The sequence below is a fragment of the Gracilinanus agilis genome, chromosome 6 (assembly GCF_016433145.1).
Source record: "Gracilinanus agilis isolate LMUSP501 chromosome 6, AgileGrace, whole genome shotgun sequence".
NCBI lineage: Eukaryota > Metazoa > Chordata > Mammalia > Didelphimorphia > Didelphidae > Gracilinanus > Gracilinanus agilis.
Genome location: NC_058135.1, coordinates 14881254 through 14909079, shown reverse-complemented (window position 1 = coordinate 14909079; position 27826 = coordinate 14881254). Strand labels below are relative to the sequence as shown.

General features: G+C 38.3%; 1 protein-coding gene across 1 annotated transcript in view; it reads left to right on the top strand.

Annotated features, from left to right (window-relative positions):
• LOC123251810 (poly [ADP-ribose] polymerase tankyrase-1-like) overlaps nucleotides 1-27826 on the top strand; it is a gene marked incomplete at its 5' end in the record, with an annotated part of 207869 nt that overhangs the window by 51865 nt on the left and 128178 nt on the right. Inside the window, 4 exons of the mRNA XM_044681123.1 lie at nucleotides 1233-1318; nucleotides 3656-3796; nucleotides 14197-14239; nucleotides 14648-14743. Of these exons, the coding sequence (XP_044537058.1) occupies nucleotides 1233-1318; nucleotides 3656-3796; nucleotides 14197-14239; nucleotides 14648-14743 (366 nt within the window). The remainder of the gene's footprint in view (nucleotides 1-1232; nucleotides 1319-3655; nucleotides 3797-14196; nucleotides 14240-14647; nucleotides 14744-27826) is intronic.

Here is a 27826-nt window from a genome sequence, read left to right as displayed (position 1 = left end):
AAGGAGGTATTTGAGACCAGATTTCAAACCCAGATATTGAGGCAGACAGAAAATTTTCATTTTAGTGGCATGCACCAAGCTTGTACCATGGCACTTTTGTGAGTAACTTGAATGATGGATGGTGTTAGTTTTCATATCTCTAGGTGATATCAGACTGTGGGAAGGTTGGAGAGTACTTTCAATTGCATGGTCTGGTCAAAAAGATGTCAACAGTCTAGAATGGTGGCTTGAGAGTGTAAGATGAAATTTAGTAGAGATAAAGTTATATTCTAGACCTTGGTTTAAAAAATCAGTTTTATAAGTACTTGGTGGGCAAATTATAACTGGATAGTGGTTATGTGAACATAATCTGAGGTTTATAATATTCTACAAGCTGATTATGAGTCAATATAATAGCCAAAAAGGCTGAAGATTTTAGAATCTCTCTAGAATGAGGCAATTGCAGTCCCCTTGTATGCTGCCCTAGTCATCCCATGCATTTCTCGAGTATTGTGTTCATTTCTGTATGCCAGTAGGAAGGATTCTGGATAGTGAAGAACTTTCCATTGATTTCTACGTGCAAGGCACTAGCTATAGGAGGATCATTGGAAGGAAATGGGAATGTTTAATTTGGAAAATAGCAGTTTGGGGACTCTTGGGAAAGTGAAACACCAATTTTCTTTTGATGTTAGAAAAAAAATTCCCAACAATTAGTGCTGTCCCTAGGGGAAAAGGGTGAAGGTAATAGGTTTCTCTTCATTTGAGGTCTTTAAGCAGAGATTAGATGGCAATTTGATTTGGACCATGTCCTTAGGGATTCCTGTTCATTCAGGTGGGACATTTTGAGATGGCCTCAGCAGTCATTTCCAGTTTTGGGAGGCTGTGATGGACTTAGTAGCAGTGAGATCCTGGTCTCTAAATTTTGGAAGCTGACTTTCTGTGAGCTTCATTGGCATCTTGAAACATTAGCAGGAGTTTCACGAGATCTTGGAGGAATAGTAGGACTTATCACTAAGTCTCATAGAAATGAAGCGACAGGTCTCCAAAGCCATGAGGCTAGTTTGTGGTACTTAGGAGTAGAAAATTTGGAATGATGATAGCAAAGTATGTTTTTTAGGTGCTAATGATGAGAAGTCAGAATGGTTAGCAGTTACCATTCTCTCCTTCTCCAGGCTCAGAGTTAAATCAGTGTCAGGTTTTCATATGCTTAAACAGAAAGCCAGGTGCACCTTTTCATTCTCTGTGTCTTGCAGGTGTCTTGGAGCCTGTGGCCAGATTCTGTGATGGAGAAAACTTGGGCAAAATTGCTGGTTTTCTGACTCTTGCAGGGTGGAGAGGAGTAGGGTGCTTGAAAGTTTCCTCTTAGGGGATCCACTGACAGGATTTCATTGAGGTATTCTGCTCTGCTCTACTCTGCCCTGCCCTGCCCTGCCCTGCCCTGCCCTGGCATTGCTCACCTGGGTTTTGTTTTTCTTTGTAAAATAGCACAAAAGAGAAACAGGTTTTAGTTGCATCCACTGCACCATTGTTGCATTGATTTTTTGTTGTTGTTGGTTTTTAATCTACTCTGCTATCCCCTTCTGTTTTATGGGTGAGTTCATCCCATTCACATTTACAGTCATGATTACCATCTATGTATTCCCCATCATTTTGATTTATTCTTTTAATCCTACCCTTTCTCCTTTCACTCTTTCCCTCCACACCTGTGTTTTGCTTTTACTCAGTCCCCCTTTCCTCCTCCCTTATTTTACTCCCCTTCCCACCACCTCCTTTCTTATTCCCCTCCTACTTCTTTTTAGGGTCTTTTAACCCCCCCCCCCAACTTTTCCTATATTACTCCCCTCCCCATACCCCAATTCCTTATTCCCCTTCTACTTCTCCTTAGGGTAACATAGGATTCTATACCCCAATAAATCTGGTTGTTCTTCCCTCTCTGAACTGATTTCACTAAGAGTAAGGTTTAAGTATTACCTGTTGCCACCCTCAGCCTCCTCATCTTGTAATAGTATTCTCTCTCCAACCCCTCCCTGCCATGTGGTATAATTTACTCCATTTTAGCTCTTCCTTTGTATTTCTCTTAGTACAATCCTCTTTTTTTCCTCTTTTTTTTTTACATATCATCCTAAACATTTTAATATCACATCCTCTCTGCCTATGTATATTTATTCTATATACTATGATAATAACAATTTTTTTTTAAACCCTTACCTTCCGTCTTGGAGTCAATACTGTATATTGGCTCCAAGGCAGAAGAGCGGTAAGGGTAGGCAATGGGGGTCAAGTGACTTGCCCAGAGTCACATAGCTGGGAAGCGTCTGAGGTCAGATTTGAACCTAGGATCTCCTGTCTCTAGGCCTGGTTCTCAATCCACTGAGCTACCCAGTTGCCCCCAATGATAACACTGTTCAAGAGTTACAGATATCATTTTTCCATATGGGAATATAATCAATTTGATCTTATTGAAACCCTTAAATTTTTTCTTATTTACTTTTTTATGTTTCTCTTGAATTTTGTATTTGGACATCAAATTTTCAGTTTAATTCTGATCTTCAGGAATGCTTAGAAATCTTCTATTTTATTAAATGCCCATACTTTCCCCTTGAGTATGTATTCAGTTTTGATAAGGTAGTGATTCTTCGTTGTAGATGCCATATTCTAATAATACCATATTCTAAGCCTTGCAGGCCTTCAGTATGGAAGCTGCCAGATGCTATGAAATTCTGACTGGGACTCCATGATATCTGAATAGTTTCTTTCTGGCCATTTGCAATATTTTCTCCTTGGCCTGGAAGCTCTTGAACTTGGCTATCACATTCCTGGAAGTAATCTGGGGATTTATTGTAGGAGATGTTCTGTGGATCCTTTTGCTGTCTATTTTGCCCTCTTGTTCAAGAATCCTTTTCTTGGATAATTTCTTGTAATATGACATCTAGACTTTTTTTTTTTTTTTTGGTCATGACTTTCAGGTAAGTCAAATAATTCTCAAATTGTCTCTTGGATCTATTTTCTAGGTCAGTTTTTTTTTAAAAATGAGATATTTCATGTTTTTTTCTATCTTCATTTTTAAAATTTTGTTTCATTATTTCTTGATGTCTCCTGAAATCATTAGCTTTTACTTGCCCAATTTTAGTCTTTTAAAGACTTATTTTCAACATGATCTTTTGATTCTCCTTTTCCATTTGGTCTATTCTACTCAGATCAATTCTGATTTTTATTCTGCTTATTACTTCATTTGACTTCTGTGTCCTTTCCATTTGACCAATTTTGTCTTTCAGGCTGTTATTTTTCTTTTTGCATTACTTTCATTTCTTTTCCCCACTTTTCTTCCCATTTTTCTTCTGTCTTGGTTCTTGAACTCCTTTTTGAATTCCTCCAGAGCTTGTGATGATTTCCCTTTTTGGGGGGTGGGGATGGAGAGTGTGCATGTATTTGCTTTTTCTCACCCTCGCCTATTGCTTCTGTTTTTGCTCTTTTTCTCCTTAGACATTTTCCAGGGTAAAGAGCTTTCTTTGCTGTTGTTTCCTCATTTTCCTGCTCGAGGACTGGTAGTTCTGCAAGTTGCTGGGCATTTCTAGCTTAGCCTCTGGCTCACAGAGTTTTGCCTTGGAGTTATCTTCACTGCCCTGTAAAGGACCACGTGAGCCCAGTGCTATGGATCTGTGAACCTCACCTACAGGGCCTGGGATTTGCAGGGATAAGCCTGCAGTATATTTTTGTTGATGTAGCCGGCTTAGCAGTGTTTTACCCTGAAGCTATGTTCACTACCACTGCCATTGCTGCTGCTGTAGCTGCTACCCTTGCTGCTGCAGAGACCCAAGTGAGTCCAATGCTATTGAACTCTGAATTTCATGGCCAGGGCTGGAGCCTCCGCGGGTAGGTCTGTAAGTGCTTTTTTGTTAGTGTAGCCCATGTCCTAGAATCCCAGGGTTGCCCAGGTCCTGGCTTTATGTCTGGCATGGTGGTGGTGGAATGGTTGGCCTGTGCTCTTCTGCTCCCTTATATCATGGAAATTTACTCTCTCTACCTACCGTTCACATATCTAGTGGGTGAGCCCCCTTGCTCATCCTGCTTTGACTTCTGTCCTTTTGAGATGCTTTTTTTTTTTTTTTTAAACCCTTGTACTTCGGTGTATTGTCTCATAGGTGGAAGATTGGTAAGGGTGGGCAATGGGGGTCAAGTGACTTGCCCAGGGTCACACAGCTGGGAAGTGTCTGAGGCCGGATTTGAACCCAGGACCTCCTGTCTCTAGGCCTGACTCTCACTCCACTGAGCTACCCAGCTGCCCCTTGAGATGCTTTTTAAAGTTTGGTTTGGAAGGATATTTATAGCAGTTTCAGAATTTCCCTGCTACTGTGCTGCCATCTTGATGGCTCCCTGATTCTGTGCTGGAAAAGGTCGAGGCTCAGTGTATTTTTGTTTCTGGTAAATTGAGCTAAGGGGACTTTCTAAAGGCATCCTAGGAGAAGGTACTTCAGTAAAATTCTTCTCTTTTCTGAAGTAGTGACTTTTAGCCTACTACTTTTAACTTTTCAAGACACACAACATGCAATAAGGATGGGGTGGGTGGGGGGTCAGGTGGACTCTTTCAGAGTAGCAGAGTAGGTTGGGGGCAGAGTTTAAGGTTACTGGATAGTAATATTTGCCAAACAGAAGAAGTGGGTTTCTATTACTTTCAGGGGCAAAAGTATAAATTGAACATCTTTTTTCTACCTATTCATGATGTACTGTGCACAATACTAAGGAGGTGGCAGATTCCTTAGATGTTGCCTCATTCATTTCACCGATAAGGAAATAGGTGTTGGCAGATTCCTTTGACTCTTATGCCCTTACTTTTTTCATAGCATGAGAAAATTGGGAATTTAGAGGGGACCTTAGAATCATTCAGTGCAGCCCTCTCACAAAGGAACTCCTCCAGACCCTAGTGACAACCCTTGTGTGCTAGAGGAGCCTGCCACTACCAGAGGAGGCACCTGGGCCATGTAGGGCCAGCTCTCATGGTCAGGACATAATTATTGTTGGCATGAAGCCCAACTTGGCCTTTCTGTAGTCTGCCACTGGAGCCATACAGGACCATTTAGTTCTTCTTCCCTGACAGTCCTTCAAATTCCTGGTATCCCACAAGTCTTCAAACATTGAAACAGTGCTCATTTCAGGTGTCTAAGCTCAATGTCCCTAGGTCTAGCTTTAGCTGGTTCTCCTATGTAAAGGCAGTAAGTTCTTCATCATAGATGATGGACACTTCAGCTGGTCAGTGTCCTTTATTTCATGTTGATGGTGTCCAGAAATGAATCCAGACCTCTAGGTGAGGTTCATTAAGGACAGAGTAGATCTAGTGGGTCTTCCTGTTCCTGGCACCTATGTTCCTCATGCAATTCTTGTTTGTTGGCTGCAATATTGTATGACTGACTCATAGTAATCTTGCAGTCTACTCAGACTCCCAGATCCTTTTCAGAATAGCCATCTGTCCTTCTAGGCCTTCCCCATCTTACTCTGTTTTAAAAATTTTAAACATTTATTAATATTTATATTTTAGAAAAGTTAACATGGTTACATGATTTATGCTCTTGCTTTCCTTCCCCTTCACCCCCTGACCTCCCCCTACCCTGGCCAATATGCATTTCCACTGGTTTTAACATGTGTCATTAATCAAGACCTATTTCCAAATTGTTGATAGTTGCATTGGTGTGGTAGTTTCCCCAATCATGTCCTCATCAACCCATGTATTCAAGCAGTTGATTTTCTTCTGTGTTTCCTCTCCTGCTGTTCTTCCTCTGAATGTGGGTAGCGTTCTTTTCCATAAATCCTCAGAATTGTCCTGGGTCATTGCATTGCTGCTAGTACAAAAGTCCATTACATTCTATTTTACCGCAGTGTATCAGTCTCTGTGTACAATGTTCTTCTGGTTCTGCTCCTTTCACTCTGCATCAATTCCTGGAGGTCTTTCCAATTCACATGGAATTCCTCTAGTTTATTATTCCTTTTAGCACAATAGTATTCCATCACCCGCATATACCACAATTTGTTCAGCCATTCCCCAATTGAAGGGCAACCCCTCATTTTCCAGTTTTTTGCCACCACAAAAAGCGGGGCTATAAATGTTTTCGTGCAAGTCTGTTTATCTATGATCTCTTTGGGGTACGATCCCAACAATGTTATGGCTGGATCAAAGGGTAGGCATTCTTTTATAGCCCTTTGAGCATAGATCCAAATTGCCATCCAGAATGGTTGGATCAGTTCACAGCTCCACCAGCAATGTATTAATGTCCCCATTTTGCCACATTCCCTCCAACGTTCATTACTCTCCCCTTCTTTCATTTTAGCCATTCTGCTAGGGTGAGGTGATACCTCAGAGTTGTTTTGATTTGCATTTCTCTAATTATTAGAGATTTAGAACACTTTCTCATGTGCTTATTGATAGTTTTGATTTCTTTACCTGAAAATTGCCTATTCATGTCTCTTGCCCATTTATCAATTGGGGAATGGCTTGATTTTTTTATACAATTGATTTAACTCCTTATATATTTGAGTAATTAGACCCGTCAGAGATTTTTATTATTAAGATTTTTTCCCAGTTTGTTGTTTCCCTTCTGATCTTGGCTACATTGTTTAGGTTTGTACAAAAGCTTTTTAGTTTGATGATATAATCAAAATAATTTATTTTACATTTTGTAATTTTCTCTAACTCTTGCTTGGTTTTAAAATCTTTCCTTTCCCAGAGATCTGACAAGTGTACTATTCTGTGTTCCCTTAACTTATTTATAGTTTCCCTCTTTATATTCAAGTCATTCACCCATTCTGAATTTACCTTGGTGTAGGGTGTGAGATGTTGATCTAAATCTAATCTCTCCCATATTGTTTTCCAAATTTCCCAGCAGTTTTTGTCAAATAGTGGATTTTTGTCCCCAAAATTGGGCTCTTTGGGTTTATCATATACTGTCTTTCTAATGTCACTTACCCCAAGTCTATTCCACTGATCCTCCCTTCTGTCTCTTAGCCAGTACCATACCGTTTTGATGACTGCTGCTTTATAGTATAGTTTAATATCTGGTACTGCTAGGCCCCCTTCCTTCACATTTTTTTTCATTATTTCCCTTGATAATCTTGATCTTTTGTTATTCCAAATGAACTTTGTTATAGTTTTTCCTAATTCAGTGAAAAAGATTTTTGGTAGTTTGATAGGTATGGCACTAAATAGGTAAATTAATTTGGGTAGGATGGTCATTTTTATTATGTTAGCTCGTCCTACCCATGAACAATCAATGTTTTTCCAATTGTTTAGATCTAGTTTTAATCGTTTGGAAAGTGTTTTGTAGTTGTTTTCGTATAATTCCTGTGTTTGTTTTGGTAGATTCCTAAGTATTTTATATTGTCTAAGGTGATTTTAAATGTTTCTCTTTCTACCTCTTGCTGCTGTGATGTGTTGGAAATATATAGAAATGCTGATGATTTATGTGCATTTATTTTGTATCCTGCAACTTTGCTAAAGTTGTTGATTATTTCTACAAGCTTCTTAGTTGATTCTCTAGGATTTTTTAAGTAGACCATCATATCATCTGCAAAGAGTGATAGCTTAGTCTCCTCATTGCCTATTTTAATACCCTCAATTTCTTTTTCTTCTCTAATTGCTACTGCTAGTGTTTCTAGTACAATGTTAAATAATAGAGGAGATAATGGGCATCCTTGTTTCACTCCTGATCTTATTGGAAAGACTTCTAATTTATCTCCATTGCATATGATGCTTGTTGATGGTTTAAGGTATATACTGTTTATTGTTTTTAGGAAAGGACCTTCTATTCCTATACTTTCCAGTCTTTTCAATAGGGATGGATGCTGTATTTTGTCAAAGGCTTTTTCAGCATCTATTGAGATAATCATGTGATTTTTGTTTGTTAGACTGTTGATATGGTCAATTATGTGGATGGTTTTGCTAATGTTGAACCATCCTTGCATTCCTGGTATAAATCCCACCTGATCATGGTGTATGATTTTCTTAATTACTTGCTGGAGTCTCTTTGCTAATATTCCATTTAAAATTTTTGCATCTATGTTCATTAGGGAGATTGGTCTGTAGTTTTCTTTCTCCATTTTTGATCTACCTGGCTTTGGAATCAGTATCATATTTGTGTCATAAAAGGAATTTGGTAGGACTCCTTCTTTGCTTATTATATCAAATAATTTGTGTAGTATTGGGATTAGTTGTTCTTTGAACATCTGATAGAATTCACTTGTGAATCCATCAGTCCCTGGAGATTTTTTCTTTGATGGCTTGTTCAATTTCTTTTTCTGATATGGGATTATTTAGGTATTCTATTTCTTCTGCTATTAATCTAGGCAATTTATATTTTTGTAAATATTCTCCATATCTCTTAGATTGCTATATTTATTGCCATATAATTGGGCGAAATAGTTTTTAATGATTGCCTTAATTTCCACTTCATTAGAGGTGAGGTCTCCCTTTTCATCTTTGATACTGTCAATTTCTTCTTTCCTTTTTTTTTATTAGATCGACCAGTACTTTGTCTATTTTATCTGTTTTTTCAAATACCAGCTTCTAGTCTTACTTATTAATTCAGTAGTTCTTTTACTTTTGATTTTATTAATTTCTCCCTTGATTTTTATTAGTTCTAATTTAGTTTTCATCTGGGGATTTTTAATTTGCTCGCTTTCTAATTTTTTAAGTTGCATGCCTGATTCATTAATCTCTGCCCTCCCTAGTTTGTTAATATATGCACTCAAGGATATAAATTTCCCCCTGAGTACTGCCTTGGCTGCATCCCACAGAGTCTGGTAGGATGTCTCATCATTGTCATTTTCTTCAATGAAATTGTTGATTGTTTCTATGATTCCTTCTTTGACTAGCTGGTTTTGGAGAATCATATTATTTAATTTCCAATTAGTTTTTGATTTGCGTGTCCAGGTGCCCTTACTAATTACTATTTTTATTGCATTATGATCTGAGAAAGTTACATTTATTATTTCTGTTCTTTTGCATTTGTTTGCAATGTTTCTATGCCCTATTACATGGTCAATCTTTGTGAATGTACCATGTGCAGCTGAAAAGAAGGTGTATTCCTTTTTGTCCCTATTTATTTTTCTTAACATATCAATTAGATCTAATTTTTCTAGGACTTCATTCACCTCTCTTACCTCTTTCTTATTTATTTTTTGGTTTGATTTATCTAGATCTGACAGAGGAATATTTAGATCTCCCACTAGTATGGTTTTGCTATCTATTTCCTTCTTGAGCTCTGCCAGTTTCTCCTTTAGGAATTTGGATGCTATACCACTTGGTGCATACATATTGAGTAGTGTTATTTCCTCATTGTTTATACTGCCTTTAATCAGGATGTAATGACCTTCCCTGTCTTTTTTAATCCTATCTATTTTTACTTTGGCTTTGTCAGAAATCACAATAGCCACTCCTGCCTTCTTTTTCTCATTTGAAGCCCAAAAGATTTTGCTCAAGCCCTGAACCTTAAACTTGTGTATGTCCACCGGCCTCATATGTGTTTCTTGTAGACAACATATGGTAGGATTTTGGTTTCTAATCCACTCTGCTATTTGCTTCCGTTTTATGAGCGAGTTCATCCCATTCACATTCAGAGTTATAATTATCAGTTGTGCATTAGCTGATATTTTCGTATCCTCCCCTATTCCTACACCTTCTTTTTAAACTATTTCCTTTTAAACCAGTGGTTTGCTTTAAGCTGGTATCCCTTATCCCCTCCCTTGATTAACTTCCCTTTCTACCCCCTCCCTTATTATTCCCCTCTTTTTATTTTTAAAGGCCTAATGAATTCCCTCCCCCTTCTCCCCTCCCTTTTTTGACCTCCCCACTCCCCTGCTCCCCTTGTTTTATCCCTTCTGACTTTCTATGTAGGGTTAGATAGAGTTTTATATCCCAATGGATATAACTATTCTTCCCTCTCAGGGTTAATTACACTGAGAGTAAGGTGTAAATATTACCTCTTAATGCTCTCTTTCTCTCCTTCTTATAATAGTATTCATCCCCTCCCCTTCCCATGCCCTCTTTGTGTGTAATAGAATATCCTATTTTTCTTATTCCTTCAAGATTCTCTTGGTGTCCTCTACTATTCATCCCCATCTTTCCTTCCCACCCATATTATCTTAGACCATTTAGTATTCCAAACTCTCCCTATGAGTAATTCTTCTAATTATTATAATAGTGAATGCTATAGTGGTGAACAGAGTTCACTACAGAGAATTATACATAACATCTCCGCACATAGGAGTACCAATAATTAGATCTTATTGAAGCCCTTAAAGAGGCAAATTTAAAAAATATGAGTTTTCTTACTTTCCATTCTGTTTCTTATTTACCTTTTCATGTTTCTCTTGATTTTTGTGGTTGGATATCGAACTTTCCATTTAGTCCTGGTCTTTTCTGTGCAAATGCTTGGAAATTTTCTATCTTGTTGAATGCCCAAACTTTCCCCTGGAAGAATATAGTCAGTTTTGATGGGTAGGTGATCCGTGGTTGAAAACCCAGTTCTCTTGCCTTTCTGAATATCATATTCCAAGCCTTGCGGTCTTTTAGTGTGGAGGCTGCCAGATCCTGTGTGATCCTGATTGGTGCTCCTTGATATCTGAATTGTCTCTTTCTGGCTTCTTATAAAATTTTTTTCTTTTAGTTGGAAGCTCTTGAATTTGGCTATTATATTCCTGGGGGTTGTCTTTTTGTTGTCTAGTGTAGAGGGTGATCTATGGATCCTTTCAATGTCAAATTGCCCTCTTGTTGTAGAACTTCAGGGCAATTTTGCTGAATAATTTCTTTTAGTATGGAGTCCAAATTTGTATTAATTTCTGGTTTTTCAGGAAGACCAATGATTTTCAGATTGTCTCTTCTAGTCCGGTTTTCTTGATCTATCAGTTTCTCATTGAGATATTTCATGTTTCCTTCTATTTTATCTGTTGCCTTTTGACTTTATTTTATTTGTTCTTGCTGTCTTGATAGATCCTTGGCTTTTATTGCCCAATTCTTGTTTTTAGAGACTGGTTTTCCTTTTCAATCTGGTCATTTCTGGTTTTTTATTTACTTGCCTCACTTTCCAATTGTGAAATTCTGCCTTTTAAACTGTTATTTTCTTGCCAGATCTCTTCCATCTTTCTCATGATCTCTGATTTGTACTCCTCAAGACCTTGTGACTCATTTTCATTGTTTTGGGAAGGTTTGGATATGGTTACTTGTGTGTTCTCCTCAGTTGTTTCCTCTGTTGTCTGGATTTTTTCTGTGTAAAAGTTGTCAAGTGTTAGGTTTTTTCTTCTTCATCTTTCTCTTCTTGTTTTCCTGTTGATTCTGGCTTGCCATTGTAAGCTGAGTGCCCTCTCAGCTTTATGCTGGTACCCAGGATCTGTCTGCGCTCTTTAAACTCCTGAGGTCTCAGGTCTAGTTGTTTTGGGACAAGCCTCCTGGTGGTCTCCTTGTTTGTTCTTCTGCCTGAAGCTCCTTTAACTGTCTCAGGGAGCTGCTTCCACAGTCCAGCACCTCTCTGCACTGGGTCCCCACTTAAGGTCCCCTCCTGCACTAAGAATCAGCCCCTTTGTCCGTGCCCCAGTCCCCGCTTTAATCCGTGCCTCAGCCGGCGCCTGTGTCAGCCCCTTCACCTGTGCCTGGGCTCAGGGTCTGCGCTTAGAGTCCGCGAGTTCCTCAGCCTCCTGGGGGGGGGGGTCCCAAGTCTTGCTGCTTCCAAGAACAAGCCCTGGTGAGCTGCCAATGACTCAAAGGATGCCCCAAACCTACTCCGACTCCCGTGAGCTGGCTTTGGCGTTGTAGGTGGGTGGGGGTTGGGGGAGGGGGTTGCTCCGCTCCTGTTTTCGTGGGAGCTGTTTCACCCCTTTATAGCATGGAAATGCCCCGTTTCCACGTACCTCCAATGTTGCACCCTGTTGTGGGTTCCCTTCTTTCCTCTGGATTTGTTTTTATGTCTTCTTGAGGAGTCCTATATGCGTGGGTTAGGAGAAGTCAAGCAGCTGCTTTTTACTCTGCCGCCATCTTAACTCCCCATCTTACTCTTGTAGAGTTGGGTTGTTTTTTTTTTTAACCCAAGTATAAGACTTTTTAACAGTATCAACTGTTTCCTTCTTGTCCTAATTATATGTATTTTTTAAGCGCTTTCTGTCTTAGAATCTGTACTAAGTATTGGTTCTAAGGCAGAAGACTAGTAAGGGCTAGGCATTTGGGGTTAAAGTGACTTGCTTAGGGTTACACCTGGAAGGAGGTATCTGAGACCAGATTTTTCAAACCCAGGACCTTGTATCTCTAGGCCTGGCAACCTATCCACTAGGCTTCTAGCTGCTCCTACATTCTTAATAACAAAGGGAAAATGATGATCATGTAGGATCCTGCTAAGTAATTTAAAGAATTTTTTTCAAGTTTTAAAAAATTATTTTCAGTTACAAATTCTCTTTCCTTATCCGTTCCCCACCTACTAAGAAGTCAAGAAATAATGATACCCATTATATAAATGAAGTCATGCAAAACGTTTCTGCAGTAGCTGTGTTTAAGGGGAAAGGAGGAATAAAAATAAATTTGAAAAAATACTTCTTTCTATAATCTCAGTCCATCAGTACTCCATCTTAAGTAGATGGTATTTTTATTTTTTATTTTTTTATCATGAGACCTTTGGATTTGTGGTAGATCATTGGGTTGGCCAGTTACCAGTAAGTCTTTCACAGTTGGTTATTGTTTCAATATTGTATTAGTGCAGTTATTGTTCTTCTGATTCTGCTCATTTCTCTTTGCATTGGTTCATGTAGATCTTCTCAGATTTTTCTGAAACCATCTTTCTCATCATTTCTTACAGCACAAAAAATAGTATTCCCTCACAATCCTATACTCCAACTCGTTCAGCCATTCTTTAATAAAGTGAGCATCTCCTCAGTTTTCAATAATTTGCTTCCATGAAAAGGACTGGCTGCTATAAATATTTTTGTACATATGGGCCCTTTGCCTTTGATCTCCTTGCAGTATAGGCCTAATAGTGTAATTCACATTTTTATTGTATGTTGCTTTGCTTTGATTCTCCTATTTGGAGGATACTGCTGTAAAAAGATATTAATTCCTTTCCTTTGGAAAGCAGTGTTCCTCCAGTCCTGCTATGATTCTCATTGCATTCTTATCATATATTACATGATCTTTAGATTATGACATGCATCCTGGTCTATGAGAAGTAGTGGTATGTTTGCTGTGTGCCTGTATTGGCTGTCTTTCCTCATTGATGTTACCTCAAGGCTATCTATGTACATACATTGATTCTAGTAATATTGAAAGAAAAGGGAAGTTTTTCCTCCATTGCCCTTCGAGAGAAGGTGATGTTTTAGAGTGGTGGTTTGGACTAGTAAATAGAACATGAAATTTGTAGTCAGGAAGACTGTGGCCTGGTTTTGGACTTAGATATTTGCTTACTGTATGACCCTAGGTAAGGCTTTGCATTCTGGAATTTCATGTTCCTCATCTATAAAATGAGGGTGACAGTTATTATCTAATCGTAAACCAGGATGTTGTGAAGATCAAATGAATATAAGTGAAATGCCTGACTAATCTTTTTATTTTGTTTTGTTTAAATCCTTACCTTCTGGCTTAGTATCAATTCTAATCCAGAAGAGCAGCAAGAGTTAGACGTTGGATTTAAGTGACTTGCCCAGGTTCTTCTGATTCTAGGCCTGGTGCTCTATCCTACTACCTAGCTGCCCCAAAGCTTGACTAATCTTAAAATGCTTTTGAAATGTAAGTTATTCCTACTACTAGCAGTAATACTTTGCCTTCATTTTTCTCCTTTGCTTGTAACTGGATTGTGTTTCCTCGAGGTGGTCTTTGATAACTTCTTTTCAGACAGAAAGAATTGTTCCTTTTTGAGGAATAAAATGTTATATCTGGATTTTACTTGATTCATTTTTAGGGGAACCTCCACATCTAACAATTTCCCATAGTTGCTTCCCATTGGGTATGCAATTAAGTACTAGGCTCTTCTTTAGCATTCTTTACAGTAATTGAATTTCTGTACACAAACATTTTTGAAGGAAAGAATATTTGAGAAGGTGGCTACCCTTTAACAGCCAGGCTGCAGGGACTGAGTAGCATCTAGTTCTCTGTCTGTTAAACTTGTTGGACATAGGCCAGTATATTATGTCAAGCTTCATTTGCAAACCTTGAACCACTAAAAGACCCATTCCATGTTATGGCTGTTGTTGGGGGAGGAAGTGTTTGGAAATGGAGCCCTAAAGAAGCAGCTTCACAGAGGTAACAAAGCTAGAGCAGGCTCCCAGAGAGAGAGAGAGAGAGAGAGAGAGAGAGAGAGAGAGAGAGAGAGAGAGAGAGCAGATTGCCCAGGATGAGGCAGGCTTGCTCTTCAGTGCAGCCTGTCCAGCTGTAGGGAGGTGAGAGACCCACAAAAGGCGGGCAGAGCAGCATCTTCTGCCGGGGTGTTTGCCATGGCCAGTCATGTGATCTCACTGTACCACAAGTTGCCAACTTAGCTTCCCTCTAGAGAGGAATCTTTGCTGCAGTGCTTTCTGTAAAAGAGAGAAAGAAGGAGAAAAAAAGACTGTGCAATGTATGTGTTTGCCTACACCATGCCGAGGAGACACTTAACAGTCCATAATGTGTGTGTCTCCGAGGTAAGAGACTGTTTCTGCTTTCCCTGCACAGTTCTGCTGCAGCACGGAGCTGATCCCAACATTCGCAACACTGATGGGAAATCGGCCCTGGACTTGGCAGACCCTTCAGCAAAAGCTGTCCTCACAGGTAAGAGGTTTGGGGACTGCCTGTCTGACTGCTAGGGGGGCTCTTGGAGGGAAGCTGCCGGGCAGGGGCAGCATGTCTTTTTGGTTAGATTTCATTTTCTTTCACTATGCAGAGATGTGCCCTTATTCGTCATCTGTTTTTTCCTGATCATTTTGAAGAGTTATCAGTCATTAATTGTTGTGGCGTTGCAGCACAGATTGCTTCTTCCACTTATTTCTGAGTATTATGGCATTAGGCAACGATGTCATTCATTATTCACTGCGTTTTCTTCTCTGGTTTGGATTTCCATCTGCCTGCTCCCCTTTCTCCTGGATTCTTTTTTAAGACCTTCACTGTTGAGCAAGCAAGGACATTTGTATTAATATAAAAGTAGTTTTGATAGGAAAAACAACCTGCTGCCCTGCTACCTAGGATGATTAGTTAAAAGTCAAAATAAATGCTTCTATTAGTCCAACTGCCCCCTCCCTTCTACTCCTCCTGCCCCCTTCCTCAATTCATTCCTATATAAACATACTGTTTATCATTGTCCCTAAATGCTTAATTTTAATTCAGGGCATGGAATTACCTTCATATGCTCTGAGTTCATAAAAAATAATGGTTTAAATAGCAGTTTTATTGAGAGAAATGGTTAACTTTGGAAAAAATTGATCTCGAGTTGAAACTCTAGTCAAATACAAATCACAAAATAAGCCTGAGACATTTGAACTTCAGAAGTTGTTTTCATTCCCCAAATACTGCATTGGCTCTGTTTTTGTTTTTCTTCTTAGCTTCCGAGTTTTTCTCCTGCCTTTGCCCTCTTCCACTTGGACCAGGCCTTTTACTTGGGATCTTGTGCCATTGCAGTGCTGGCAATGTTGTTTTAGATGGTGTGAAATGAAACAGCTTCAATTCCCTTTCAAATTTATCCCTTTAGAAGAAATTAAATCTTTGTTCATTTTTGAAAAGTTGAGCATGTGCTATGTCCTTAACAGAGAAGCTCAACTGACTAGCCCGGTCTGTGTAGAAAGCTTCCTTTGAAAATGCATGAGTTTGATGCCTTGCATCAAAATTAAGATAATCTTTGCTAAATCAGAGCAGGATAATTTTTCTCAACTAAGAAGAGTTTGGATGATAAAAGTGACGAATCCATTTAATGCATGTCTTTAAGCTGCTTAATTGTAGTAAGCTAGAAGGGATTTAAATGAAATGTAAAATTTTAAGTAGTAATAAATCTCAGATGTGTAGCCTCCTCAGGCCTACATTAAGTTCTGACCTTAAGGAAATCCTGGAGTTTTTGGATATTGCTTTGCTGATTGTGTGATCTAAAAGGGAGAACTATATTTCAAAGATGAAGTTTTCTGTGACCCAAGAGACTGTGAGAACTATATTCCATAGCTATAGTCTTTTTTTTTTTTTTAAACCCTTACCTTCTGTCTTAGAATCAATTCTCAGTTTGGGTTCTAAGGCAAAAGAACAGAAAGGCTAGGCAATGGTGGTTAAATGACTTGTCCAGGGTCACACAACTAGGAAGTGTCTCGAGGACAGATTTGAACCACTGAGCCTCCTAGCTGCCCCTAGAGCCTTACCATCAATAATGACTGTGACTTGTACAATGTAGAGCTGTTCTGTCATGGTCAGCTGGTATTTATTAAGCATTTATTATGTGCCAGGCATGTGCCAAGCCCAGAGAATACATTCAGTTATTGTCATTAGGTTGTTTTTTTCAGTTGTGTCCAATTCTCTGTGACCACCCCCAAACCCCCATTTGTTATTTTCTTGGCAGAGTTAGTGGAGTGGTTTGCTCTTTCCTTCTCTAGCCTGATTTTGGAAGTGAGGGAAACTGAGACAAATAGGGTTAAGTGATTTGCCCAGGATCACAGATTTGAGGCCAGATTTGAACTCAGGGAGATGAATCTTCCTGGCACTCTATCCATTGTGCCACCCGGCTGCCATTGAGGATATATAGAAAGGCCAAAAAAAAAAAAAAAGGAAAAAAAAGTTCCTGTTTTCAGGGAGTTTCTTGTCAAATGAAGGGAGACAATATATAAGCAAACATTTACAAACAAGTGATATACAGACAGTTGGATAATCTCAGAGAGAAAGCTTAAACATTAAGGGGAAATCAGAAAAGGTTTCTTGCAAGATGGGATTTTAGCTGAATTTGGTGAAGAGATGAGTGTCCCAAGAATGGTAGATGGTAAGAATTCCCAGAGTCAGAAAATGGATTATCTTGTATGAGGAGCAGTAGAGTCCTTGGAGAAGGGAGGAATATGTAAGAAACTGGAGAGGTAGGAAGATTCTGAAAGGCTTTAAAAATCAAACAGGGATCGTATATTTGATCATGGAGATAATAGGGAATTATTAGAGTTAGGGTGTTTGAAGGAGTCAGACCTGTGCTTAAGAAAGTTCATGTTGGGGGCAGCTGTGTAGCTCAGTGGATTGAGAGCCAGGCCTAGAGACAGGAGGTCCTACGTTCAAATCTGGCCTCAGACACTTCCTAGCTGTGTGACCCTGGGCAGGTCACTTGACCCCCCATTGCCTACCCTTACCACTCTTCTGCATTGGAGCCAATGCATAGTATTGACTCCAAGACGGAAGGTAAGGGTTTAAATTTAAAAAAAAAATTCAAAACAAACAAACAAACAAATAAAAGTATGATGCATTTAAAGGAGTCAACAGACTTGTTTCTGTTGTTCATGCAAAGACACCAAAAGATATTATTTCATGAGACACTTGATTGTCTTATGCATGGCGTAAAGTTGGCCCTTGGTAAATGTTTGTTGGAATTGAACTGAATGGTCACAGGACAAATCTAGTGAATGAAAAAAACCTCCATGGAATCCAGACTAGGATAGGCCTTTGAACTGGAAGCTTGTCCATGTGTCTGTGTCTTTAGGAAACATGCTTCTGGTTGAAAATGAATAGGTTCCAGAATTTAATAGGGGAAGTGAATGACCAACATTGGCATGGTCTTTCATATATATACTGTTAATGATGCCAAGCTTCTCCCCAAAAGCCATTTTGAAAAAAAAATAGCTTTATTCTTCTGATGATAATGCATGGCCATGATTATGGAATGTCCAGGCCTCCAAGGAATCAAAACTTCTTGGGACTTCTTTCAGTACTTTTAAGCAGAGTACCACAATGAGCCAACATAATTTGGCATTTAGGATATTGTGACTATATTGCAGTCTAATGGATTTTAAAATTAATTCTATTTTTTATTATTATTAATGGTATGGTATAAATAGTATAAGGGCAGCTAAGTGGTACAGTGGATAGAGTGCTGGGCCTAGGAGAAAAAATCATCTTCCTGAGTTCAGTTCAGGCCTCAGACACTTAACCAGCTGTGTGACTCTGGACAAGTGAGCTGGAGAAGGAAATGGCAATCCACTCAGATATCTTTGCCAAGAAAACCCCAAATGGGGTTAGGAAGAGCCAGGCATGACTGAAAGGATTGAACAACAATTACAAATATAAACCGTGGTTTCCTACCAATTCTGGGTGTATGCAGATAATTTTAGTGAGAGCTGTGAATGGTGATTTCGATATCTACTTTGAGAGTTTGCAAATACAACATTTCTTTTGTCAACTATACATGTTTGTGTTAAGCTAAAGAAATCTTGGCAATTCTGTGAAAGCACTTTCTGTGAAGCACACAGTTGGGAGAAAAAGACATAATTGTCATTTAGCCCAAAATTAAAAAAGAAGATAGTTTCATACTCTCCAAACATTTTTAAAAGCAAGTTTCTCCAAGAAAATGTAATTAAAAAAAAAAACCTTTAGCTGAAGTATCAATTCAAGATAAATTTGATATCTGTTTCTTTAATCATTTCAGTGATTATTTTCTATACCGTTTATAATTTTTTCATATCTCTTAAAATGTAGGGATCCAGATGAGGCCTTGGGCCAAATAAATACTGATTAGTTCTTGAATCTCATATTATAATCTTTTTGATACATTCCATTATTCATCAAACATAAAACACCTACTTTGTGCAATTCAATTCATGTGTAGAGGTTAGAGACTTGGCCTTGGAGTCAGTAAGACTGTGTTCTTGGGGGCAGCTGGGTGGCTCAGTGGATTGAGAGCCAGGCCCAGAGACAGGAGGTCTTGTGGTTCCTAGCTCTGTGACCCTGGGCAAATCACTTAACCCCTATCACCTAGCCCTTACTACTCCAACACTCAGGATTGATTCCAAGATGGAGTGGGGGGGTCGGGGAAGAAAAGAAAAGACTATGTTATTGTCTTTGTATATACAGTAGGGCCCCTGTATCTGCCTGGGGGAGAGGGGAGGGCAGAGAGCAGGGTGGGTGACGGTAGAGATACAGTTCAAGATCTTCATTAGATGGCCGAAACTGAGGATATAAGTGAACATCTGCTGACCTTCATATATATTTGCACCTTCTCTCCCCTCTGCCCCTAGGCCCCCTCATCTCCAAAAACAGAACCACAAAAGTGAAAGTGGAAGCAGAAGAGACTGTAGCGGAGGCATTCTGCTGCTGGAGATGAACTTCCAGTGCGTAGTGGATAAACGTCTTTTCTATACTTAGGGGTGACAGTGGGAACTGAAACTGTGGATAAAGGAGCCCTACTTACTGTATTTGTAACCACTCAATGTTCCAGGCAATTCTCTAATACTTGGTTGTAGAATTTGCCGAGCCCCATTTATGGAAGGAGTTTCTACAGTATGCTATGGGTTTTTGAGAAGATAAAGCCCTAAGTCAGGCCTTAGCCTTGTTCTTAAAGAGCATGAGAGTGTTGTACAAGTTCCACTTTTTCTTCCTTATTAAGAGGGCTTCTAGATATGTTGCCCTATCTCTGCTTATATAGGCTTTTCCCATCTTGTCTGTTCATTTTGTTTTTATTCTTGGTTAAGGATGTTTCCCTATTTAACATCTTTTTAGTTAAGACTGTTTTAATTTATTAAGGCTACTTTGAATTCCCAAATGCTCTAAGGAATCTCATTGATCTGATTTGGGAGTCTCCCAGGCAATAATGCAAGTTATAGACTCCATGCTATTTCTCTTTGTCTACTCTAGCCTATCCTTTACCAGATATTTGCTACAAGGGGTGGACTCAGTGTACTGAAGGCCTTCTTTCTTTTTTTTAGAAGGCAGCTAGCTAAGGAGGAAGTTATCCAAGTGTCTAGAGTGCTTAAACCCAAATCAGGAAGATCCTGGGCCCATTGGAGTTCAGATTCAACCTCAGACATTTACTAGTTGTGTGACCTTGTTCAAGTCATTTAAACTGTTTGAATGAGTTTCCTTAATTGTGAAATGGGGGTAATAATGATAGTACTTATTTCCCAGGGTTGTTATGAGGACCAAATGAGATGAGAGTTGTAAAATACTTTAGCAGAGTGCCTGGTGCACTGTAGATGCTATAGCAACATCAGTAATAATAAAATATTGATATAATTAATAGATTTGATTGTATTTTTATTGATTTAAATATTCTAAATTAAGTTATTTTAATTGATATTATAATATTATGCCTATCTTAAGGTGCTAGTTATAAATACTAGTTACTATAAGATATGGAGAAAATAAGACCCCGTTATACTTAATGTCTGGGTTTTCAAAAGCATTCCATGGAGCTTTGACTATGTGGCCAGCTCATCACCCTTCTGTCACCCAGTCTCTCAGTCACGTTGTGTTCTTTGGAATGTGTCTTTAGTTGTATGTGGTGGCTTTTTGTGCCCATTAAGCTTTCCATCACTCTTTCTGTTCTCATCTTTAATGCTTCAAGGATGGCAGAAGGTTGAGGATGCTGTCTCTGCTTTTAATAACACAAAGTACAAGAATCCCTTCCACATCACGATTTTCCCTATAGTGGTTTCGATGTATCATAGCTTGGCATAAGAAATTAAATGATAATTTTTAGGGAGTTTTGTGGAAGCTGCAGAGACCCACAAAGGCCAGTAGACAATACAGAATAAGTTTAGAAACTATATACCCTATGACCAAATTCTTAGCCCAAATTTTGCAATAAGGTACTGTTAAACACTTCTTAAAAGAAAAAGAAAAAAAATCACTTCTTCTATGGCATGAAGGAAGATAAAAAAATTTTATGTGTATTTTTCAGATTGTGGGGATGCTGTATTTCTAACCCCAGTGAAAAGGAAGAGATACCTGTATTTTAATTTGTGAACCTCTTTTATTGTTCTGTCTTGTCATTTTCCCTCCCTTTGGTATTTTTAACCTAAAGTTTCCAATCATCAAAACCTTTTAAAAAATACTGGTGAAGCAGCCTTATATAACCAGTTGACTGATTCTTTGTGGAAAAGATACTGTATTGTTAAGATTAAAATTCTCTGGAGACTATCTTAATTTATATGTATTAAATAATTTAAAAACAGGTCAGAGAAAGAAAAGGCACCAGCCACACATGGCTGGTTATTCCTTTTGCAAGCCTCCTCCCTTAACCAGCATTTGCCTGTGCTGGTGCTCTCCTAGTCACCTTCTCCAAGCTAGCTGCACAGCCACACTACAGGCCAGTGTTCTCCTATTCTCTCCATGATTCCAAAGCAAAAGAGGCCTACTTGCTTTCCTCAAGTTCTCGTTATGCCACTTGTGTTCTGTTTTGTTTCTGAGTCCTTGATTTTTCAGATTCTGACCTCAATCTGGATCAGAGGCTGGTCTTCCAGATGCCAGGAGTCACATGGGACAAGAGGCAAGCTTCATGTGCTTCCTCACTATCATAAGTAGTTTGCTGACAGATAAGCACCAGGCTTAGTTCTTAATTCAATCAAAGGATGGGGCTAAATTACAAATTAATTCAGCAGAGAATGGGCCATTTTCAAACCCAATATGAAATTTTCCCCTTTAAAACTTTAAAGTCAATCTTTAGGATACCAAGAAAAAGGTTACAGGATAGTCGTGACTCTTCCAGACTCTATTTGGGGTTTTCTTTGCAAACGTATTGGAGTGGAGAAGCACATTTTACAGATGAGGGAAAGAGGCAGAGTTAAGTGACTTACCCAAGGTCACACAGCTAGCAAGTATCCAAGGCTTGGGATAGAGCTCTATATGTACTATGGCATCACCTAACTATCTGAACTATCCTTAATGCTACCTTATTACTTCTGTAAAAAGAAAAGGTAGTTTGACTATTGGGTTACAAAGATTTAATCAAGTTAAATAATTAAATTATTGAGTTCCATTGGAGTAGATCTTCCTGGCAATTTTATTTGCTAAGACCTCAAAAAATGATAAAAACTAAAGGTTGTATTTATGCCCTGTACATTTTAGAGAATGATGACAAAGTTTATGCATTGAGATAGGAATTTTTTAAAAAAGTTTGTTGCAAATTAAACATAGCAACTCCCATTTATGTAAGAAATTTGCATTTTTAAATGTTTGCTAATGAAATTAAACTAAAATTATATGGTTCATTTGTAGCTATGAACATCATGCCTCTAGATTCTTGAAGACCTACCGTTGGAAGTATACGCTTTATTAATTTAAACTGATCTTGAAATTATCCTTGAAACCTTGGGTCTTTTGGATCCCTAATCATTTGGCCAGTAGGTCTTAATTTTTCATAGCATGAGTACAACTTTCCTTGTCAGCAGCAGCACCCTCATACACATAAGGAGTTGCTTATGATTTCCTTCCTTTTGCAAATGGACTGAAGTGAAGACAGACTGTTCTGAGCTGATAGAGAATCCTAATGGCATATGCATGTGGTCATCTCCTGTTGTAACCTAAGCTCCTTGAGAGCAAGGACTGTCTTGCTTTTTGTCCTCACTGTTTAGCCTACTGCCTTCCACATAGTTGGAGATATCTCTCTTTGCTACCACCCTATATGTAGCACTTAGTAACTGATGAGTTGATTATCTCTGGAGAAGATTCTTGAAGAACATAATGGTTTGGGGGTTAGTCTTAAACATTTAGAAAACCCTGAGGTGTCTCTGTGTAATGGTGTTAAGTGCTTTTTAAATAATTGACCCAGAGGGCAGAGGGATAATGTTTCTTCTAGGTTCTTAGATTGGGAATCAAGTCAGCAATCAGTATATATTTGAGTGTCTGACTTCTCATAGTTCAGCAGTGAAGGTTTTATTGACTTAAGTATGCAGATTTAATTTTCACTTTATCAACTAGCAGGAAAAGTGTTTCTATACCAGACCCATATCTCTTGAGGTGGCTGGTGTTCATATTTTTGGGGATCATTACTTCCATAATTGCTAAGTGAACCAAGTAGCCATTAATGATGATATATGAGTGGGGTTGGCCTTGCTGAAGATCTTAATGGAGTCTACATGACCTCTCATCGGGGAGAGAGAGGAAGTCCTTGTGACCACTTCCAAGTTGGAGATTGATTAGAGAAAGAACAGGTATGACACTTTAGGGGATAGTCACATACCTTTGCTGCAGTACCACCCTACCATCTAAACAAGTATTTGGAGCTGTGTACCTTCAGTCCTCACAATCTTCTTAGAACTTCTCCTTGATCTCTAATTTAAAAGAAAAGCATTTTGAACTACTCAATTAGAAGAGCCTTCTTACTCTGCCTATAAGGGGTAAGGTACAAGGGGAATTTCCTCTGTGATTATTGTCCTTTAATTTTTTTTTTAACTTTGAGACCAAATTAAGGCAGATGTGAAAAGATGTACATAGTAAAAGCCAAAATAAGAGAGAATTTATTGTCATGTGTTTCCATGAGGACACATGGGATATGAGAATTTGGGGAGCAAAATTTTTTTTCTGTTATATATATTATATGTTATAATAATGAAGAGATGTTTGCATGGATATAGAATTATTCATCTCCCTCCACACCATTTGTCTATAGATAACTACAGAAATCATTTGGTTTGTAATCATTAATAGTTTTTAGGCAATTTAAATTTTACCATTTAAGTCAAGTTTTAAGAAAATTTCATTATGGGAAATCATTTTATTCATTTGTCTTTAGCTTGGTGGTTGGATATTGCTGATCTGCCCTAATAACTATATGATTCTCAGAAAACCGGGACACTAATACTATGACCTGATACAATCAATCAAAAGAGCTATATGGAACTATGCCCAAAGGGCCATACAGCTATGCATACCCTTTTTGGCCTGGCAATACCACTTTTGGGTCTGTATTCCAAAAAGGTCAGAGATAAGGGAAAAGGACCTACTTGTACCCAAAATATTTTTAGTAGCTCTTTTTGTAGTGGCAAAGAATTGGAAATTGACGGGCTTTTTATCATTTGAGAATGGCTGAACAAGTTGTGGTAAATGCTTGTAATGGAATACTGTTGGGACATAAGAAATGACAAACAGTCTAAGGTCAGAAAAACCTGGAAAGACTTATATGAACTGATGCAAAGTAAAGAGAACAGAAACAGGAGATCAGTGTCTTCTGTTATGGGCATGAGCATTATGGAGATGCATGTTGCATGAAAGCCTTGTATAACCTATATCTGTGTTGGCAAAGGTGTGGCATGCATGCCCTGGTGGCACAGAAGGGGCTGCTCCATTCCCCCTCTCCACAGTGCCTCAAGACATTTTTTGCATTCCCTACCTCTCTAACCAGCTGCTCAATATGAGCACTTCCTTCCTCCACTGTCTGGGATAATGTGGGGAGGCTCCCGGGCAACTAGAAATTGCAATTTGGGCATCTGATCTTTAAAAGGTTTGCCAATGCTGATCAAGGAGGGAGGGCGAGAGAGAGAGAGAATGAATCTGAATTGTGAAATGTCAGAAAACAATTGTCAAAAATTGTTTCTATGTGTATTTGGAAAAAAAAATTTAGGATTTGAAAAAAAAACTGATTCTGAAGTTGACAGTGGGCTTTCTCTGAGACTCATTCCAACTCTGGAATCCTGTAGTTCTGTGATACAAAACTATATTCTTCTAGTTCTCATGAGTGTTAGCTTTGAGAAGCACAGAATCTCTCAACTGTCTCTCTTCTTCCCCTATTCAGGTTGTTTTTCTAGTTAGTCATTCTTATGACATTTCAAAAAACAAATACATCAAGAAATAATGAAAGAAAACAGAAGAAAATGTGAAGTATTTCAGCAGAAAACAACTGACCTGGAAAAGGTCAAACACATAATTTCAGAATTATTGAAGTACCTGAAAACTGATAAAAAAAAAATTAGACATCTATTTTTTTAAAATAACCCTTACCTTCTGTCTTAGAACCAATAGTGTGTATTGGTTCTGTCTTAGAAATCAATAGCGTGTATTGGTTCCAAGGCAGAAGAGTGGTAAGGACTAGGCAATGGGAGTTAAGTGACTTGCCCAAGGTCATCCAACTAGGAAGTGTCTGAAGCCACATTTGAACCCAGGACTTCTCTCTAGGCCTGGCTCTCAAAACACTGAGCCACCTAGCTGCCTGTTAGACATCTATTTCAAGAAATTATAAAGGAAAACAGCTACAATATCTTAGATCCACAAGGTAAAATAGAAATGGAAGATATCTACCAATCACTTCCTAAAAGAGATCCCCAAATGAAAATTCCCCAAAATATAGCCAAATTCCAAAGCTTGTTGGTCAAAAAGAAAATATTTCAAGCAGCCAGATAGAAACTATTTGGATATTGTGAAACTACAGTCAGGATCACACAAGATTAAGCAACTTCCACATTAAAGTAGTAGAGGGCTTAGAATATTATATTCTAGAAGGCAAAGGAGCTGGGTTACATGCAAGAGTAACCTACCTAACAAAACTGAGCTTAACTTCAGAAGAGAAAATGGATATTTAGTAAAATAGAGGACTTTTAAGCATTCATAATAAAAAGATCAGAGCTGAATAGAACATTTGACATCCAAATATGACCCAAGAGAAGCATAAAAAAGTAAACATAAAAGAGCAATCATAAAGGACTGTTTAAATTAAATTCCGTGAATTTCAAAATTAATATCCAATATTCTAAGTATTATATTTAATAAGATTTATTAATAACAACTAACATAAATAAGCTAGAGCAAAAAGCCACCTTCCTCAGCCTCACATGCAGGAAAAAGAAGGAAGAGGAAGCACTTAGAGCAAACTATATACAAAATGTGACCATGCAATGTGGTGGAGAGATCAAAAGGAAATCTGGGAAATACTGAAGGAGTTCTGAGGAACGTAGTTCAAAGGTACAAAATTCTCTAATTAATACAGTTCCTTTCTGGGAAGATAATGCTTAGAGCTCCTAAGAACTTTATCATTATTAGGATAGTTAATAGGAGTCTACATTCACAAAGGGCATGGGAGTTGTCAATTATATTAGAATGATTTTTTTTTTTAATGACGGGGTGAGAAAAAAAAAGGTGTGCTGGGAGAAGGGGGAAGTGAAGAATGGGAAAAATGATTTCCTAAAAAAAAGAGGTGCTCAAGAAGAGCTTTTATGGTAGGGGAATGGGGTGACATCATGGGCAATATTTGGACCTCAGTCTCATCAAAATTGGTTCAAAGAGGGAAGAATTCTCTGCCTCTCTGTCACACAACCTCCCCCCACTCCCCTCCCTCCCCAGGAGAAGAAGGGATAAGAGATATAGGGCACATTAAGGAAGGCAGTGGTCAAAAGCAAAACAGATTCTTCAGGAAGGACAGAGTAAAAAGAGACAGAGAAGGATAAATAGAAGAAAATACGTTAGAGGGAAATATCCAGAAGTCATAACTATGAAAGTGAATGGGATGAACTTACTTATAAAATATCCAACAATATATTGTTTACTATACACACAGCATTAAAATAAGGAGCTGGAGCACAATATATTTATTATATTTTAGCTAAAGTAAAAAAGGTATTCAATAGGAAATTTTCCAAAGAAGGAACCAAAGCTATCTATAGTCATGTGAGAAAAAAATGTTCTACATCACTGTTCATTAGAGAAATGCAAATTAAAATAACTCCAAGGTACCATCTTACATCTATTACAAATGATAAATGCTAGAGGAGATGAGGGAAAACAATACTTTACTGTTGGTTGTGTTATGAACTGTCAACTATTCTGGAAAAAAATTTGGATCAAAACTGTGTGTACCCTTTGACCCAGCAATACCACTACTAGCTATCCCAAAGAGATCAGAGAAGAAGGAAAAGGGCCTAAATGTACAAAAATAGTTATAGCAACTCTTTTTGCCTTGACAAAGAATTGGAAACAGAAGATACCCATCACCTGGGAAATGGCTGAAGGAGTTCTATATATGATTGTGATAGAATACTATTGTGTTATAAGAAATGGTAAGAAGGGAGACAATTTGGATCATATAAATTTGGAAAACTTGTGTGGAAATTTATTACATGTAATCAGTAATATATACATACATACATACATACATACATACACAAAAAAATAAGAAAAAAATGACAGGGATGGTTTCAGAAAAACCTGGGAAGATCTGTATGAACTGATATGAAGTGAGCAGAACTGGGAGATCATTGTACATAGTAAAAGCAATATCGTAAAGATGATTGACTGTGAAAAATTTAGCAACTCTGATTAATGCAGTGATCCAAGTCAGTTTAGGACTCATGATGAAAGTTGCTGTCCACTTCCAGAGAGAGAACTAGTGAACTCTGAGTGCAAATTGAAGCATAGTTTTCTCTTTCTCTTTTTCTTTTTGGCAACATAGTATGGAAATAATGTTTTGCATGAGTTTACATGTATAATGGGTATCATATTGCTTGCTTTCTCATTAGTTGGGGAATAATTGGAGAGAGAATTTGGAATTCAAAAATGGAAGAAAAACTGAAGTGTAGTGTTATTGTATAAGGTCATCATATTTTTTGAAAGCCAGTTACTTAGTGCAAGGTTCTCCCTCAGGTGCCCTGGTCTTACTCTTAGGAAAGATAAAATTTACTTGAGTAGGTCCCTCCAGGGGAGATCTAAGCCCCTGTTTAGCATCCTTTCTAATACTCCCTTTTACTTCCCTTAAGTTGTATTATTTATAAAACTTAACCTACTTATAAACTTCTTAGGATATTAGGATTGTTCCAAACCTGATAATCTTTGTGGTTTTTAAGCATGCAGGAGAGGCCATGACCGGGTGCTGGGGGTGGGTTTACAGACACCAGTTGAACTAGATCTAGGTCTCCAAAATCACTCCCAACTTTTGAGAATCAATGAGCAGCCACTGTCAAAGATGCAGTGCCAAGATAAGAGACAATAATA